Source organism: Dicentrarchus labrax, unplaced genomic scaffold (genome assembly GCF_905237075.1).
Source record: "Dicentrarchus labrax unplaced genomic scaffold, dlabrax2021, whole genome shotgun sequence".
Classification (NCBI taxonomy): Eukaryota; Metazoa; Chordata; class Actinopteri; family Moronidae; genus Dicentrarchus; species Dicentrarchus labrax.
Window position 1 is genome coordinate 26,015,901 of NW_026136704.1, and position 18,148 is coordinate 26,034,048.

Below are 18,148 nucleotides of genomic sequence, written 5' to 3' on the forward strand. Positions count from 1 at the left end.
CAGTCCATGGAGTAAATCCTCACTGTGGTATTTACATACTGTAGGGCCACCGTACATAGACATCATACCCACAGAGATCTTGAAAACCTGCAATTTATCATCCCTTGCACACACCTGAACACTCCCCCTCTTTCTTTTACTGGGAAAGTATGAGAGCATGCAATTTTATGTTAACAAACAATAATTACAAGAGTAACTCGGGGGAGGTTATACACACCACATTTACTTTTTGATTACAGTATTAGAACTTGGCCCTACCCTAACCTAATTACCCACACAGATTCAAAGCAGTGGGACCTCTGAATTATTCAGTAAATATAAGCCCCTTTAGAGAGAGAACAGGGTAATTGTAAACGTGAAAACCAGAAATATTCTAGGTGGGAAACACCATAATTATATGTCACAGCTTTCCACAAATCCACAAGCTTCATTTAGACCCAGCCTGGAGAATAACATCCACTTGTTAAACTGAAAACTGAAATTTTGTTAATTCCAATGTTATTCTTACAGTTTTAGGCAGATTATAAATATTTATAGACATGAGCAACTCTCTAAAAACTACAGAGTTGAGGCTTTCATCACACAAAACATGTAACTGCTTCAGTGACAGTGAACTGCAGACACTTTGCTTCTTTTGCCAGAAGTCATGAACCAGAAAATCTGACTGTGTCTCTGTAAAATCAAGTAACCGTCACTGTCCACAAATCTGCTCTTTCATTTACTGTCACTGGGGAAGAATTCAAGGTGATGCTGTCTTGGGTTTTTTTGTTTCTAGCTGTGAGAGAGACTTGTTCATAGTCACACATCTGGACTGACCTGTCAATGTGCATCTGAATGAATGTTGCCTTCACAGGATGTTGGAAATACTGTTTCTACAACTGCATGGAGGAAAGTAATTACACAGCTGTCATGTTATTGCAATCTGACATTTATGGGGCTCAGAACATCGAGGTCATGTCAAACAAAATGTTCAAAGTTAATGATATTCATGATTCTATCGAGTATATATAAACAGAATTAGACCATGTTTTCATTTTCTGGAACGGAAATCGTTCAACAAATTACTGTAAGTAAAGCATCCTTATACACATTCATGCTTTTGATAATAAAGTGAACATGACAGACAGTGTGCATGATTTAACACTCCCTCTTTATCATTTAAAAGCAGAATCAAGCCAGTGGTGGTCAAGCTTAGACACCTCTCTCATTTCTACAGGATCATAAAGTTCTTAGCTTCATTGCAGCACGCAGAAAACCATTCCCTTCAAATTATGTATTTCATAACTGAGCAAATCTGTGAAAAAAAAACAACTAAATTTATCCTGTAGCTCCATGTCTTAGCAGAAAATCTTGGCACAACTCATGTAGCAGTAAACACACACGTGAAACATGGCTCATCATTTAGGTGTACCAGTAAGCCAATATGCAAAATAGCCCAGCAGCACTTAAATGCAATGTAGCCATTGTCAATTACCAGTGCAGCATAAAGCTGTTGTTTTGGGAAGGATCATAACATAACAAAAGTAGCCTAACATCACATTCTCCAGAGACAAAGTAATGCAATTATGCAACTAATAATTATGCATATTTACAGGCAGGCCCAGTAAACCTACACAGGTATTTTCACTTATTATGGCTACCCCCAATAGGGTTGATGTTATACTGGGAATAAATTATGTAACTAATTCTCTATAAGAATGAAACAAGTGGAAGGGGCCCTACTTTAACAAGTTCAGCTTAACTCAAAGGAAAGTGAGATAGATGTAAATAAACCATAGTTTGTTCACCTGCACAGTCCTGATAAGAGGTCCAAGTGAAGCAACTTGTGGGGGGTTTGCAAGGGTTTTAATGAATATCTTAAATACATAATGTAAATAAAGTATGACTTCAGTACGCTGGTCACTATACCTTCCCAAAAACTGAGACACTTTAAAAAATATTTGGGTCACAAAAAAGAAGAGTCAGGGAAAAGAGTTTTGATAAATTGCTCCCTGTAGCTTTTCCGAGTAAGTACCAACTGAGCGTGTCTCCAACTGGAAGACACCGAGGTTAAATCAATAAAACTGTTCTCTACAGACTGGGTCAACATAGGGACATAAACTGAGGGCCCCGGTTGGCTTTTTCAGGACATTATGACTTGACATTGCAAAAAAAAAAAAAAAAAAAAAAATATATATATATATATATATATATATATATATATATATATATATTAACAATGGCTGCATCTCATTTAAGTGTTCCAAATACAGAAACCACAGACCTGACTTACTCAGAGATCTAAACAGAATGGAGCCGTTGTTAATTAATGCAATTAATTACGCCTGTGCTTTTCCCGCTGTCTGATGTGTCAAGGTTCAGGGCTTTAGCTACCTTTGTACTCGGTATAGTTCCTCCAAATTTGGAGGTTTTACACAGTCAGACTTTACATTGGATAATGACACATAAATTGAGGTTAATGCTAGTACACTTTTTTATGTGTCATATATATAAATTAGATTTTTGTTCAGACAGATGAACAGTTAAATGTGAACACCAATAATCAAATGTAATAATAAGTCAACATCAGGGGCGTGGGTGCTTGGATAATTTGGGCTCCTGACTACAACTGCAGCAATTAGTCAATTAATCGATTAACGGCAACTGTGTTGATAATCACTCAAGTCATTTTCCATCTGCTTTACCCTGTTTGATATGAATATAAGTTGAATATAGGCCTACAGTATTTGGGCTTTGGGCAGTTGGTCGGATGAAACAAGCGAAGAAGACATCACAAGGATTTATTTTCTTTTTCTGGTTACGCCATATTGAGGTTTTTCTCTGTATAAGTTGCAGTTGTGAAAATTAAACAATAAAAACTTTAAAAGAAAAAAAGTAGCTGTTAGGCCACTAGTTCAGTGTTGTTATTATGTTCAACAATAAGGAAAGCTCAACTGCATGGTAGCCTCCACGTCTACCGCTCAGAAACAGACTTTCACAAGAGCACTTGAAGGCAGCATCAGTGAACGTATATATGAACTGGTTTTGCCCCCATCTGGTCGGCCTGTTTGTCAGCTCAGTGAACTCATCCCGCCAGCAGAGCGCGTCCCTGCGCCTCCTACAGAAAACGGGGATGCCTCCTACCGGAGCACAAACCCACTCCCCGTTTTCTGTGAAACTGTGAAAAGGAAAAAAAAAAAAAAAAGCCCTGTTGTTTTTTTTTTTTACCACTGTCAGAAAGCCCAAGCACTGCGAGCTTTCTCCACAACCTACACTGCTCACAGGACTCTCCCAGGATGCTGTCGAACAACCCGCACATCGGGCACAAAGTGGCAGGCTGTTGGATTTTCCTCTCCCTCTGTAAGTACTCACTTTACTTTCTAATCTTCGCGTCAGGAAGCCTCCGGACCAGGGCAGCTGCGAGGGACGGCAATGAGACACTAAACAGTTTGTTCTGTTTCCCAAAAAGCTTGTGTTTCTTTTGGGGAGGGGGGGGGGAAGAAGCGACAGTGTAGCGTTGAACGCGGTGCTTCCAGCGGCCAGGAGGAGACGAGCTGTTCGTGTCATTCCCATAACTGTTGGAGAAGTGCGGAGCCATGATTCGCCTCAACTTCCTGAGGAGTTGAAAGGCGATTTTGCACGTCTGGGTTGCCATGTGGGTTGAAGCTGACTCATAACGATAAGTTTACAGGAGAGTTGATCACAGGGGAAAGATCTGAAAGCCCTCTCCTTTTTGGAGTCACGGCATTTCTTCCTGAAATCTGTTCCCAATCGCGACAAGCGGCGTAAAGTAGCTTCTTCCTGACACATCGACGTTGCACTGGTGGGAGTCGAGCCCGGGGATGAATGCTCCTCAGGCTATAGCTACTGTAAGCTTTACTCAAGTCAGAGTTTCCTCTGTCGCTCTGGATGTGCACCGGGAATTTAGCAACAAAAGTAGAGGATTAAACACAGCCGCTTTGTGTGATCCATACACTGATTTATTCCTCTTTTTGTTGCCATAGAAAGGGGAAAACCATACCTACAGTCTCACCAGCAAATTGAAGGAGTGTCATTGTACTTTTTTTAGAACAATTTCAGTTAAATGTGCTGCAGAAAAATGTCATTTTTACTCCCTTCCATTGAGTTGATTGCTTAATTGGACAAATAATGAATGAAGCGGATTCATTAACGCATGTTTTAACCACTACAGCACCTTGCATACAGGGCTGTGTCTGTCACCATTAAGGATAAAGATCTCACACATACAGTGTGCATAATGTTCTGCACACAGAGAATATATTCAGTCATGTGTCACGTCCATTGGGTGGGGTGCAGTACACAGTGTGTGGCTGCAGCTGTGGAGAGAATTACAGTGAGTGACCAATATTGCATTGGCCCAGTGTACCATGTGGATGTCCTGCTGAACAGTATGAGATAAATGCTGAGCACAGGAGACTCTGCCTGCCTTGCTTGGACTGAAAATTGTCTCAATGTAATAAAAAAGAAGGAAAAAAAAGGAAAAAGCCCAGAATTCACACAAGGATGTGCAAATATTTTAGCACTGCAAGAAAGGGCAACGTTTGCCAGGGTAAATAACACAGGAAACAACAAAACATTGCCTTGTTTAAGAGCACATATTACAGGTTACAGGCTAACAGAGTATCTATGAATCTTAGTGCTGCAAGAAATTGCCTCCGGTCACACTGATTTACTATTAATTGGATTCGACCTAGGATAATCCGTTTTTAACCTACAGTTAGTCGCTGTTTTGCATTTATTCTCTAAACCTGATCATGCTTATGTCATGTTTTGTCTCTTTATTTTACAGACATTAATTCTTAAGTTATCTAGGAATGCAAGAAAAGTTGTCATGTAGCATTTACAATGACCCTTTCACAATCAAGTCCTGGGAAAATTGAGGCTTGTCTGAGTTTAATCCCTGTTTTATAACTGTATTATGATGAAATGTTGCATTTTAGCTTACCTGCAAATGTTCACATTGGACAAAAACACATAGCTCAGAGCTACTATTCATGCTCGTGGATGTGTCAAAAATACAGTGCAGTCAGGGCAGTGTGGGGAGCCAGGGTCACTGCTGCAATCCACCGTTACGTGCACAGGGTAGCCTGCATTTGGCACGGAGTCAAGCACGTTTAGTTGGGCATCAGACACTGACAAGGCTGCTTGTCTGCTTCCCCTGTATGTAATATTCATGGGCCTAACATCAAGGCGCAGCCAAGGTCTGGAGAGTGTCCAGTTTGGTGACATTAGGGTGCCACCTCTGCTGTTTTTCAATGATGTCGTGCATGAGGCTTCAACAGACTGTCATTTCTGATGTGCACTGGAGCGGTTTGCAGCTGGCTGTGACGCAGTCAGGATGAAGAGCAGCACCTCCGAGTTTTAGAATAAAGCACTCTTTCCGAGTCCACATGGGCCGCATTTCAATTGTGGTACATGTGGCCTCTCCATAAAGCCTGCATTTGATTGTTGATACAACAGTGTACAATATTTGGGGCAAAGTATTGTACGCAAATTGTGGGTTAGATTAAAAAAAAAAAAACATTCAAATGCTGTTTTTATGTGAGTGGTGATTTGTTGCAGTTGCTGCGTTGTCATCTTAATTTATGGTTGAACATGTGAAAATGTGAAATCTACAATTTTATATTTAAAAAAAGGAAGGAAAAGTTTGCTTTCCCCATCTGCCCATCCTAAGAGACACCTCAATTCAGGTGTTCCTGTGGTTTTACTCAGAGGTGACAGTTAAAAGATTGTGAGATTGATGTGGGTGGTGATGGTACAGAGAGCACGCAGCCACAGAGAAAAGCTCTCAAACCACTGTCTTTGTTCTGACCGTTAGCTGTGGTCACAAACTTTTGGTTAGTGACTGAAGGGATGAGACTGCGGTCATGAGCCGCCACGTCAAGATTTCTGTGCAGGCTGGACGGCCTCGCTGTGGGTTAGAGAGTGAGGAGGTCTGTGATTCAAGAGGACTTCAGGGTCCAGCTGCTGCTGAGGTTCCCACATACTGAGTGGAGCCAGCAGAAGTGGATCAGGCACCCGGCAAAGATGCCATCCAAACAGGCCAAACTCTTTCAGATCCCGGATTACTGTATATCTCTGGTATATACTGGTCTGGGAGTGCTTGAGGGTCCCACGGGAGGAGCTGAAAGGAGCTCCTGTGCCTTTGCAACCCTGTCCTGAAGGACAGCAGTTATTCACTAAGGGATGAGTGGAGGTCTTAGTCCTCCTACAAAATGAATCATAATTAGAAAACTTTCATTTTTAATTACTTACAGTCTATGAAAATAATAAATAGTGAAAAAGTGCCCAGAAATGTTTTCAGAAATGTAATATAATATTCATAACTACGTTTTCATTAGTGAATAATCACCTAATAATTGTGCTTTTGTTACCTTTAGAATGAGCTGTTTATATCTACAGACTCCGCTTCCATGGAGTTTAGCATGTTGAACCTCCATATATCTATAGTAGCCAATTCAAGCCAAATAAGAGACAATCAAACACCGTAGTTTCTCCCTCACGCTTGGAAGAGGAAGGTGAAGCAAGGGAGTTGCAATCTGCAACCACACTGCTAAATAAAACAATTTCTTAATTTATTTCCCATGAAAATGTTCACGATATAAATATCAATATTGTGAATGTATAATTACATATGCTGTAAAGTAGGATTTTATCCATATCATAAACATTTCGCCAGGCAGCGCCACCTTAAAACTAGTGCTGTCAGTTAAACGCGTTATTAATGGCGTTAACGCAAACCCATTTTAACGGCGTCAATTTTTGTAGCGCGAGATTAACGTTCTTTTTGGCCTAGAACACTGTGTAGTTTTTTTCACATGCTGTTGCAACAACTAGTAACGTTAGAAAAACTACAACACCACACCGGATCGGATAGACCAGAAACAAAACAACAGGCACGCCCCACACACTTGTTACACAAGAGTAGTAGACGTTACGTTTTGAGTGGATGGCGAGCGCGAGACGCCGAAGTGAATGCCAATAATATTCTGAATGGAAAGTTTACTTTTAAAAAGTTGCCAAATGGTTCCATTGACAAGACCAAAGTGATCTGTGTGTTTTGTCGTTGTGAACTGAGCTATCATCACAGCACGTCCAGTCTGAAATAATAAGAGCATTAAAATGAGAAGAAATAATGGGACAAAAAGAAATCAAGGGACATTTAGAATAGATAAAAATGTGCGATTAATCGCGATTAAATATTTTAATCGTTTGACAGCACTACTTATAATACTAAGAATTGCTAATGTATTCACACACAGGCCACTATAGTGACTGTTTTGTAATTCATGAAGAGTGAGACACTTTCTATGCATATTTTAGATACACTGTAGATGCATAAACTACTGACGTATGTCATATGCAGTAATATTTCAGGCACCATGTGTTTGTTAACAGTTCTTTTTTTCGTTCAGTTATTCTTTTCCTAAATTATGGTCAGATTGTCTATCACCAATGGAGTAAATTTAATATTTTCACTAAAGCTCTTTTCATAATCTTTACACACATTAAGCATCCTAAGAAGTCATGTCAGCTGGAAGCTCTAACTGGGTTGGGAGTCGCCTGTATTGGTTCTGGATGGCTGCTGGCAGTGCTTGAGTGAAAATAAAAAGTTTAAATTTAATATGACACAATGCCAGATGAAGCCTGTGCTTCCTGTGTGCCTAACAGTTTGCAGAGCCGTTTTCATAAAATACAAATTAGATGCATTATTACAACTGTATGTGCAGCTCAAACTGTGTGCCATCTGTGCTAGTTCTTTGAGGAGCAAGTTTAATTATAATAGTGTGTTTGCTGCTTCTGTCCCCACAAAGTTTTCAATTTGTTCGATCATAAAATGAGACAGAATGAGAAAATAGAATGAGACATTGGGATTTTGGATTTTTCACCAACAATAAAAATCATATCTTCTTAAAATGTGTTCAAAGCTTTTTTTTTTTTTTTTTTAAGGGGCGTGTGATTACACACAGTGCAAAGAAGCATACAGACATGGATTTGTCCTGGGCAACACAAATTGAGGTCAAGACAGGTCTGCAGAAAGAATTGGAGTTGTTGATAAATTTTGAGTTCAGTCCCTGTCTCACTTTCACAGGCACAAAACACAAGAGCATCCACATAGAAGGGTTCTGCAAAAGCCCAGAATAGGTTCAATGACAACAATAACTAGAAGGGCACTCAGAGGCTGCTGGCCTATGCCAAGGCAAATTAGTTCAGTCTTCTATGACATGCAAATTGCATTTTCTTGTAATGATAACAGGTTGGTGCAGGTCGGAAAATCTGGAAAATCACATTCCTCATTGCTTATTTCTGCAGTGATGTTTGAGGTTGCTGTTTTATTGTATGTGTAGTTGGGGCACACCATTCACTCTTATTACGAGGGGTCGCACATGTGCGACAAATTCAGTTTATTTTGCCATAGACACCAAAAAAATATTTTAAGTTTAATGGTTTCTTCCTTGGCCCGTGATGCAGTGTGCCACCAAGTTTCATCAACAGTGTTTCTGTTATTTGGATGAAAGACAAACTAACAAACCGCACCACAAACATAACCTCCATGCCAGAAGTAACTCGGTATGGTTAAGACCGTGGATATGGTTAAAATAGAAAGGCAAATGTTGTGCCGAGTTCACATCTACAGCGAACCTTTCTACAGTCCGTACTTGTGCTGCTGTGAATATGAACTGCAAAAAACTCATCAAAGTTGCATGAATAAAGCAAAATTAACTTTAAATTTTAACACACCTTAATGGCAGACACACAGTGACATGAGAATCCCATTTGAGTCCACTTTGTTACCTCCAGTAGAATTAATTGCCTTTTTACTCCCTGATTTGATTCTAAGGGAAAAGTCTGAGTCTCTTTGGCTCGTTGGACTGTCCTCACCAGCCACTTTACACCATTTTTGTGCCATGCAGATAGTGTTCTTGTTTGAATTTGACTGCTGGGAGCTGCTGGTTTTAGATGGTTTTAGAAGGGGCCTGCTAAGGGTTGAATTCAGGTTTAATGGCCCTCAGCATGGGGATGTTTCTGCAATGGTCTCATAAGAGTTTTTTGGATGGCATTCCTGCCATAAATATCAGCATTTCGAAGCTATCATGATTTTAGATTTTATTGTCTTTGCGAGATTAAATAACTTTGTTTTTCGGGATCAGTGCAGCTGCAGTTTGGGCTCTTCACTATTCAGCCCCTTTGGAAGCCTTTAGTTATCTCATTTTGCTTTGAACACTCACACATGGACGCCGTGATTATCAGAGCTCTTTTAAAGCTGACACTGACTGCTAATTAGCAACCAAGTTAATATGATACACCTGCGTAGCTGCCTTTGTTAATGGGATTTAAATACTTCAAAGTAATTTCATGTGGTGGCTCAATTTTTCTCTACTCCCTCTGTACCCATTAAATCCTGGATGAAGTGGTAAGTCAAGTCAGACACCAGCCAACTGTCAAACAAGCATTGCTTAACTACTGTGAATCCAACAAGGTTTTTACATTATAGACAAGTTCAATATAAGGAAATGGCTCCTATTTCTCGCAGAACCTTTCACCTCTAAGAATAATTGTATTTCTGTTTAGTATGTACCAACTATACATATTTTCTTTGTTGTCAGATTCTTAGAATTCGGCTAAGACACCAACCTGACTCCCTCCGATTGTTTTGAGCACAGTGTTTCGTAGCTAATTGCATCAAACCACTGCTTTGATTACAATGACAATGTACATTTAGATGCTTGTTGAAAAGCATTCAGCTAAACCATTCAGAGCTTTTGGCATGTTGAGTGATTTCCTGAGTTTCGGAAATCAAAGCAAACAAGTTCCCTTCGGTGGGGCTCAATTGAAAACATCGTTGGAAACAACAGACTTGATTATGCACACTGAGGAGGCGATGAGATGGAGGTGCTCCCATCAGCACTCCTGACATTATGTAGGGAGTTACTCCCCCTCTCTCTTCGTGTGTCTCTGCCTCTCCCTCTCCAGGGTGAGCCATGAAAAGATGGGAAGTTTGAGCAGATGTAGCAGAATGTATCGTGAACTTGAATGTATTCCTGTAGGAAACTTCCATTTCGCGCCAAATGTTGCATTTTTAATACTGACAGAAACTGGGATACCAGATGACAATGTAGTCGTTCCCCCCCCCGCTCTGCAGAGCTCAGGATTTGCTGGATCGGATTTTATGTTTGTGAACTTCACAGGGTAATTAGGATTCATGGATATTAGATAATGATGTGTTTAACTTGAATTTGGTTTAGCTGGCGTTTTGTTGCAAATTATTACATTTCCCCTATTGTACAATTTTGTTGCTCCTGCAGCAAGCACAGGCCTTTCTATAGGAGCTGTAATTGTATCGTTGTATATGTACCAGATAGAGTACGCTTGTTTTCTGGAAGTATTTAAAGGGGCAGTTGATAAGAAGTTAACCTTAACACGGTTTGAAGACACACAGCAGGTTTCTATCATGTATGTTTTCTTCAAACAACAAAAACAGTAAGATCTCCAGAGAGTTTTAACTCACAAACACTGCATGCTGGGACGTCTGCTAATATGATAATACAGCCTAATGATCATGTTTCTTTAGAAACTTAATGAGTTGAGAGAACAGCAGTACATTAATTCAACTCATCATTTCAAGTCAAGAGACTTATGTCAGAACAACTCCAGCAAGAACTGGTCTGAAAATTAAACCAAAAAATTAATACAGCTTTTATTTACATTAAGTTAATGACAAAAGATTAGTTAATTCCACTAAATGCCTGCATGGTATTTTACAGTGTAATACTATTTAATATTATTTTAGATTTAATTAAAAGAAATGCGAAAATGTCTGCTGAAATTTGATTAATCAGATGCTTGCAGCAGAAACATTTTGTTCTCTGTTTATTTTTTATCATTTCAAGAGACCTTGTTTGATCTGCAGGATAAGAATCTCTTTTTTGTTTTCTCCCTATTTTGTCTCAATACTTTCTCTTATTGGAAGCATATTGCGAGCTGTCCTCATCACAAAAAGACTCTATTAACTGCAAACTACAGTGAACAGTGTCCTCTCGCAGCAACAAACAAAAGAAATGTTTTGATCTTCTCCCTTTTGAAAATTCTCTGTATCTTTCTGTGAAAATTGGTAAAGACCTCAGGTGTAATCACTACCTTAATGGGGGTATTTTCCACTCCTTTCAAGATCTTCTAAGCCTTGTAGTTGAAAAGTACATGGAAAAATAACTTTTCTTTGGCTCGGTTGGCTGTTTGAAAGCTGGCTTGCATCCATTGTTGTATTTAGGCGCTTTCATGACTAAAATAATTAGGTTCATGACATTGTTCGTTTGTTCTGAACTGGTGGCTTTACTCCAGGCTTTACACACTGTGAAGTGTTTTGAAGTTAACTCCGCTCTTTGAATAATTAAAGAAGAGGGTTCCCCCTGCATGGATGAAATTAATATCTGACCAAATTACTGCAGATTGGGTCATAAAAGCCAAGTCACAAAGATTGCATCTGTCTTATGAAATATGTACCTTTTATATTGGACTTGCTTCCTGTGTGATTTCTGTATTGGGTATTACACTAGAGCAGGAATTTCAGCTGGCTTGTTCCTAGAAAACACATCTTCTGCTTTTACGTTTTAATCAACACTCTCAGTTGCCCTTTAATGCCTGCTGCAGCGAGTCAGGAGAGGGAATTTAACTCTTTCTCGGTTCTATCACCTAATTAAAGTCAGATTTAAAGCTGACTGATGTTGGAGTGCAGGCAGCCTGATTTAATATAAACTGCTTTATAAATTCATTCTCAGCGACACTGCTGTTTTTGATGTATTGATTTGAAATCCTGGGAATGTCTCTGCGAAGATTTTCTTGTCCCAGAATCGATGAGAGGGTAATTGGATAGAAGCTCTCGAACTCGATAGATGAGCGGTGCTCTTAGAGGTCTGACGTAGAATTACTCTTATCTTTTAAATATTTTTTTCAGATATAATAACAAAAAGCAGGTTGTTTTGTTTAGCCCTGCCTTCTTACGGCAGCTTTTAAATAGAGAAGTGACCCAGGCTAAAGAAAGAAGGAGATGGTTTATGTTTCTGTCAGTTTTAAAGGATTTATTTCTGTTTGTATTGTTATCTAAATATATTTTTCTCTCCCTGTTCTTACAGTCTATATCAACTTTTCTGCTGGCAGCTCAGGAAAAGGCTCACAGGTAAGATAAACAGTTGACACCTGATTTTGTATTACCTGTGTGCAAATTGGTCTGAAACCTTGTGTGGTTCCTACTTTCTTGATAATTAGTGTTAATTATTCATTTCCTGGTCTCCTCACCTCTATTAAAACCTTAATTACCTGACCAGCTGAAATAAATGGCCATGTTTTTCTTTCTTAATGATTGATTATTGGCCTCCAGATAGGAAGTTTAATTTGCTCTTCGGTTCAAATCCACTCACGCTTTCCTCAAATGCAAGATGATTTTCTTGCTGTTGCATTTTCTAAGTCTGCAGTTGCTGCTCGATAAATAATTAACATGTTCAGTTGCTCTACTTCTTCTTGGTGTGAGAAGATGTTGACAGTAAGCCCCCTGGCAGAGGTGCTTAGCATCACAAAAATGGGAAATTACTGCCTTTCCTTTTACTGATGTAAACCGCTTCTTTCCCTGCAGAGGAAGTTTCACCCTTTTGCTTTGTCACTTTTTCATTTTTCTCATAGTGTTGTAAAAGATGTTAGACAGAAATTGTCATCAACTAAGCCTCCAGTGTAATCTAGGTGAGAATAAAAACCTCTTGAAACAATTGGTTCTCTGGAGCACACAGATATATTGGCTTCTAATTTAAACAAAAAAGTTTGCTTAAGTCAGTTTTCTTCCCTGAAATAAATGTGCTACATTATCAGTGTGCCTTTTAAGAAAGGACACTCAGTCAAAGCCCTTTTATTTTCTGTTAAAGAACGATTAGGGACAGCTGCCTGTCAGAGTGATAAAGCAAATATTTAAATTACATCCATTCAGGAGAAGAAACTCTTTACAGGATTGAAAAGAGCAGTGTTTTCGCAACAATGGAAACATAATCAGGAATAAAAGTCACGTGTAATGTGCTGGAAAAAAGACATTATAAAAGCTGAGAAACTGGTTTATGAAATTCCTCTTTTGTCTGAACTGTACTTTACATCTATTCTTAGACATAAATGTCTACAAAAAGCCTTCTCCACCATTCTTGACCCTGACATGTGGCTGCTAGTGCTTCGGAGAGCTCGTGGGGGGTTGTTGCCTAGTTACCACAGGACCACGGTGGCACACTGAAAAAATTCACAATGCATTTTAATTTTTTAACGTCACTAAACTTTGACAAGGTGTGTCCCGTGCAGACAAAGAGAAGGTCCAAAATGTGTTTACAAATGTGTTTTTCTCATCAAGCCCAACTGCAAAGTGGAAACCAGGTTGTTGCCCCCTTTTTAGATCTCCTGAGCTGAGGAACAACATTAACAAATTAGAAAGGAATACAAATTTTTAGGTCATGGAAGCGCTCCAATTTAGTCATGGAAAGTCATGGAATTTACATCAAGGCCATGGCAGGAGGCCTGGCAGTCATTTACATACTGAATGCAACATTTTGCAACACATGCTTATAAATTAATGGACAATAAGTAAACACATTTGATTTATAATTTCAAAAGTAAACCAATGACTGAATAAAGCAATTAATTATTGCTCTTTCTACAGAGGATGACTTTCTAACAAAGTTGCAATTTACTCTATATGAAACCTTTTTGTCAGTGTAACTTTAAACAGTTTGCCAGCTATGAATAAATAATTGTAATATCAAATACAGTACAATAGGCTTCCAGATCAATTTACATGTAAATATAGTTCTGAGTAAATGAAGACATTGTAGTAGGTTAAACACAGGGTATAACACAGGTTTATGCCACACGTGTTTGAATTTAATATTGAAGATTATATTGGTGTTTTCATTATAGAGCCCATTTATAACAAATGAGTTAGTCTTCTATAACTTTAACACCAAACACAATGATTTTGAATCCACATTAAGCCGCCGGCTTTGGTATGAAAATCAACTCACAGAAACAATCACCACACTCTCATTATGTTTATCGCATGCTAAACTGACTGACTTTGCTGTGTTTTTCTGAAAAACTACATTAATGTTGAATAGTTCATGTCCATGGAGGAAAAGACAAGTGACTGAAGTCACCCAGGCGAGCGGCTCTTTAGTACAGAGAAAGTAAGATGTCTCACTCTGCCACTGTTTCCCAATACTACAAATGTAACCCACCATCACAGTCATTCATTTCTTCTTCTTCTTCCTTGGATTAGCCAGACTAGACTCTACAATGACATATTGCCGTTGCTGTTTGTTATTAATGTTTGTTTTGACTGACTTTATATAGTCTAGTACTGCACATTTTCCATGAGTTTCAATTAGTATTGAAAAAAGAAAATGTTCAAGTATTGAAAAATTTTAAATAAACCCAGCCCTACATATATGTTTGCATTTAATGGACTCAACCCCTAATGTAAACCTTTAAACCAGTGTTTGATCGGAGCTTATTACACATAATTTTTGTGCCAGTGGTCAGCATGGAACATTTGGCACTTAATAAGAGAGGATTCCCCATCGGACTTCAAACAGCTGGGCTCATCCCATCACGATTAAAATCTGGCTAAATCTGCAGTGGCTCCTGTAGTGTGTGCGATACGGGTAACACTGATCTCTGAATGCAAAGTAGCAACAGCCAAATAGTAATACACTTAAAACAACATGTTTATAGAACTCATAAATGTATTTTCAGCAACCCATGGCTTATTGTTTGCTCCTTTTTAAATTGGAGGAAAAGCTCATCATATGTTTCAATTTTCAGTACATACTCTGCTTTGATCAATGTTGTTGCATATATTGTTGATACAAAGGCTTATGATATGGAAAGCAGGAAACGTGGTTGCAGGAGTAAACATTAAAGCGTCATTTTCAGTGGTTGTCTTTGAACACAGGCTGTGGCTTGCATATGGAACAAGTTTTAGCACCCCCCTCCTCTCCTTTGAAGACAGCCCAGAGCCTCTGATGACTGGCATCAGTTTGAACTTAGAATGACTTGGAGAAGTTGGCGAAGGCAAGTGCAGGTACCGTGATTATCTGCCGCTTCAGGGCTTCATAAACAGCCTAAACAACAAGTGTACTCCAAGTTTGCTAATGTAAGCAGAAGTGCCTTGATCTCATGCACTCGGAGGACTCAACAGTGAGAGGATGCACGAGTACCACACAGTGTGAGAAATAATTCACAAACTTCCTGCTGAGGGTCCTGCAAATCCAATGAATAACTTCAACTAGTTAAAAATACACCTGACAGTTCCTGTCACTTTGCCATGATTCTGGTCTTCTCAAGATACATGAGGACACTTTCTTTTTAAATTGCAGGGTCTGAGCTTTATTCTGAAAGGGAAGGCTGGGCCTTCAGGCGATGTTCCTAGATGTGGGAAAACGCAATAGCCAGTAATACGACACGCACAAGAACACAACCAGTACAGCAGAAGTAATTGAAAGTGCTGATCTTTGTGAGTCATTGAGTTCTTTCATATGTTTTTGAGGCTAAATGGTAGCTTCACGAAGTTACATAACACAAACGTTTTCTTAGGTTCATCCTCAGGCTGTGCAGGATAAGACCAGGTGTGCTCCACAGACAGGAAAACACGTTTATTTTAATTTTAAATTATTCCAAAATTACACCAAACTCAACTTGTAAACTCAGAGCCCAAATAGGAGACATAAACACATCTTATTTGCTGCCATAACCACCATTCCATTCCTTTGTCCTTTTGAGGAGTATAGATTTTCATCTCTGTGGAGGCACTCAACCTTAAGTGCCATTCAGTTGTTGACATAATGACCAGTCTTCAAGGAAAAGAGCTCCTGCCTTCCTTAACAACACACTAAAGTCAAGTCAACAAGTCTGATTGGACGACATCTTCTATGTTGTTTGTAGGTTGCTGTGCTTTCTCCCAAACATCATTTTGCAGAGATTTGTGTTTAAACTCATCTGTGCTGTAGAAATGGCTTTACATTCAAAGGCTTTCCTTCTTCTCCAGTATCTCCTCACCTTGAGCTGAGTTGCCAAGAGGACATGTGTGAGACTGATGTGTGAATCATTGCTTCAACTCCTCTGCAATGACCTTATCTCAGCAGGAAAAACTAATTATTTTTTTAGACTACAAACCTGCATGAATATGGTCAATGTTCAGTGTCTTGGACAAAAACTCTGCAACCATCTGTGGTTCTTTATAAATACCTACAGCATTAGCTAAAAGCATTAAAACAGTTTCTCATTTCTCTCCAACTTCTGCTATTACCTTGCTTTAATTATACAACTGTGCCCACTAATTTGCTTTTACTTTGATGAGTGTTTGCTTCAATTTGTTTCTTTTGAGTTCGAGTAATTGTAAGATACAGATTTAGATTGCGCACAGCGCTTCGCAGCAATCACTTTCCTTTTGTAACCCACAGAATCAACAATACTAGTCCAGACAGCTGGAGCATTACAGCTGGAGTGATGTTTTCCTGTGTGACCAAACCCTTTTTTTTTAACGTGTTATTGCTAAATTCTGCTCAAAAACTATCTATCAGCCATCTCATGTTGAGGCCAGGGAGCATACTGTGACCCTAAATAACTTACACAGCAGGGCTTGACGGTAGCGGTTGCCCCGTCGCCCAAGGCAACCAGATTTGGACCACTGTCAACAATTTTGTGCGGTCTGGTCGCCTCCGTTGGCAACAGTTTTTCCTGTGCTTAGAAAAACAAAGCTGAATCCCTCTGTTTTCAGTCTTCTAACTAAGTGTGAGTGCCCCTGCTGAACTGTTCTACTGTGTGAGAAATTGTAAAATTATGGATGAAAAATGCCAAATATTAATCCAACTTCATAGAAGAGAGTAGGATTGATACTGAAATAAGTTGACCTATAAAGAAAAAGAGAAGTAGAAACTTCATCCAGTAAATTACAATATATACACATATATATATACTGACAATACATTGAAAGACAAGTTTGCTCATCCTGGTAAACACAACATTTAGAATCACAGGGCTGATACATAAGAGCGGGCAGCTAAAACATGTCAGAGGAGGAAGAAAATACAGCAGGTATAGAAGAATCATCCAAAACTGAGAGAATATGAGCTCAGCATCAGCATCTTATAATAGTGTTAACTATATTCTGGACAGAAGATAAGATAAGATAAGATGTACCTTTATTGATCCCCCGTAGGAGAAATTCAAATTAGACACAGCAGCATAAGGGAATCTAGTGCAAGAGTACCGAAGTGGAAGTACAATAAGAATCACAATATAAGAATATTACAAAATATAATTGAAAACATAAGACTCTAAATGAAAAGTATATACAGTATATGCAATAAATAATAATATAAAAAGAACCATTTTCAGACTCTCCTATGTCTCCAGATCAAAAATTACTCCGATGTGACTGAACTGTGAAGCTGTAGATTAATCCAGGCTTTCAGGAGTTAAATACTCTTGTGATTTGTCCTGCTAATTATATTACCTTGCAAATGTGAAATTTAAATGCACTGACACTGTAGCTCCCTCTTACTTTTTATACTGGATTATTAATGAAGCTATAAGCCCCTTGTTCTTAATCAAATGTAATTTTATGTGGGGGGAAGGACGTGGTAAAATAAAATGTTATCATTTAGAGTTGTTTACCTGCAGATATAAAAGAATTTACATAGCACCTTCAGTGTTCACTGCCACCTACTTTACTGGGGATAGGATGATGCTTGTTGCTATAGATACCATCCTTCACTGTAAACACTGCATTGCATGCCAGTTAATTACATATTGAAGTTAGTTTTAATTGCTCCGTGTCATTTGTTTTGGTTATCTGCACAGTAATGAGCTGCACTGATGCACCCCAACACTAGCAGCTAACATTAGCAGCGTTCCCAACTTAGAAACTTTCTTGGTGACTTCAGTGACCAGAATTACTTTATTCCAGTGTCTGGATCCTCTCTATTAATTTCTCTTTAGTTCCAGAGCCTATACAACAGCCTTCATTAGAGGTCTATTTATATGCATACTGATGAGATCATACCAGCTTTAAAAGAATAATAGCTAAAGATAAAACTGGTAAATCATTTAAACTTTCTTGATATTC

General features: G+C 38.9%; 1 protein-coding gene across 1 annotated transcript in view; it reads left to right on the top strand.

Moving 5' to 3' along the window:
* The first annotated feature begins 3,097 nt into the window (after nt 1-3,097).
* The window catches only part of b3glcta (beta 3-glucosyltransferase a), a 58,391-nt gene continuing 43,340 nt past the window's right edge, over nt 3,098-18,148 (top strand). Inside the window, exons 1-2 of the mRNA XM_051397209.1 lie at nt 3,098-3,339; nt 12,132-12,175. Coding sequence (XP_051253169.1) covers nt 3,276-3,339; nt 12,132-12,175 — 108 coding nt within the window. The 5' untranslated portion in view covers nt 3,098-3,275. The remainder of the gene's footprint in view (nt 3,340-12,131; nt 12,176-18,148) is intronic.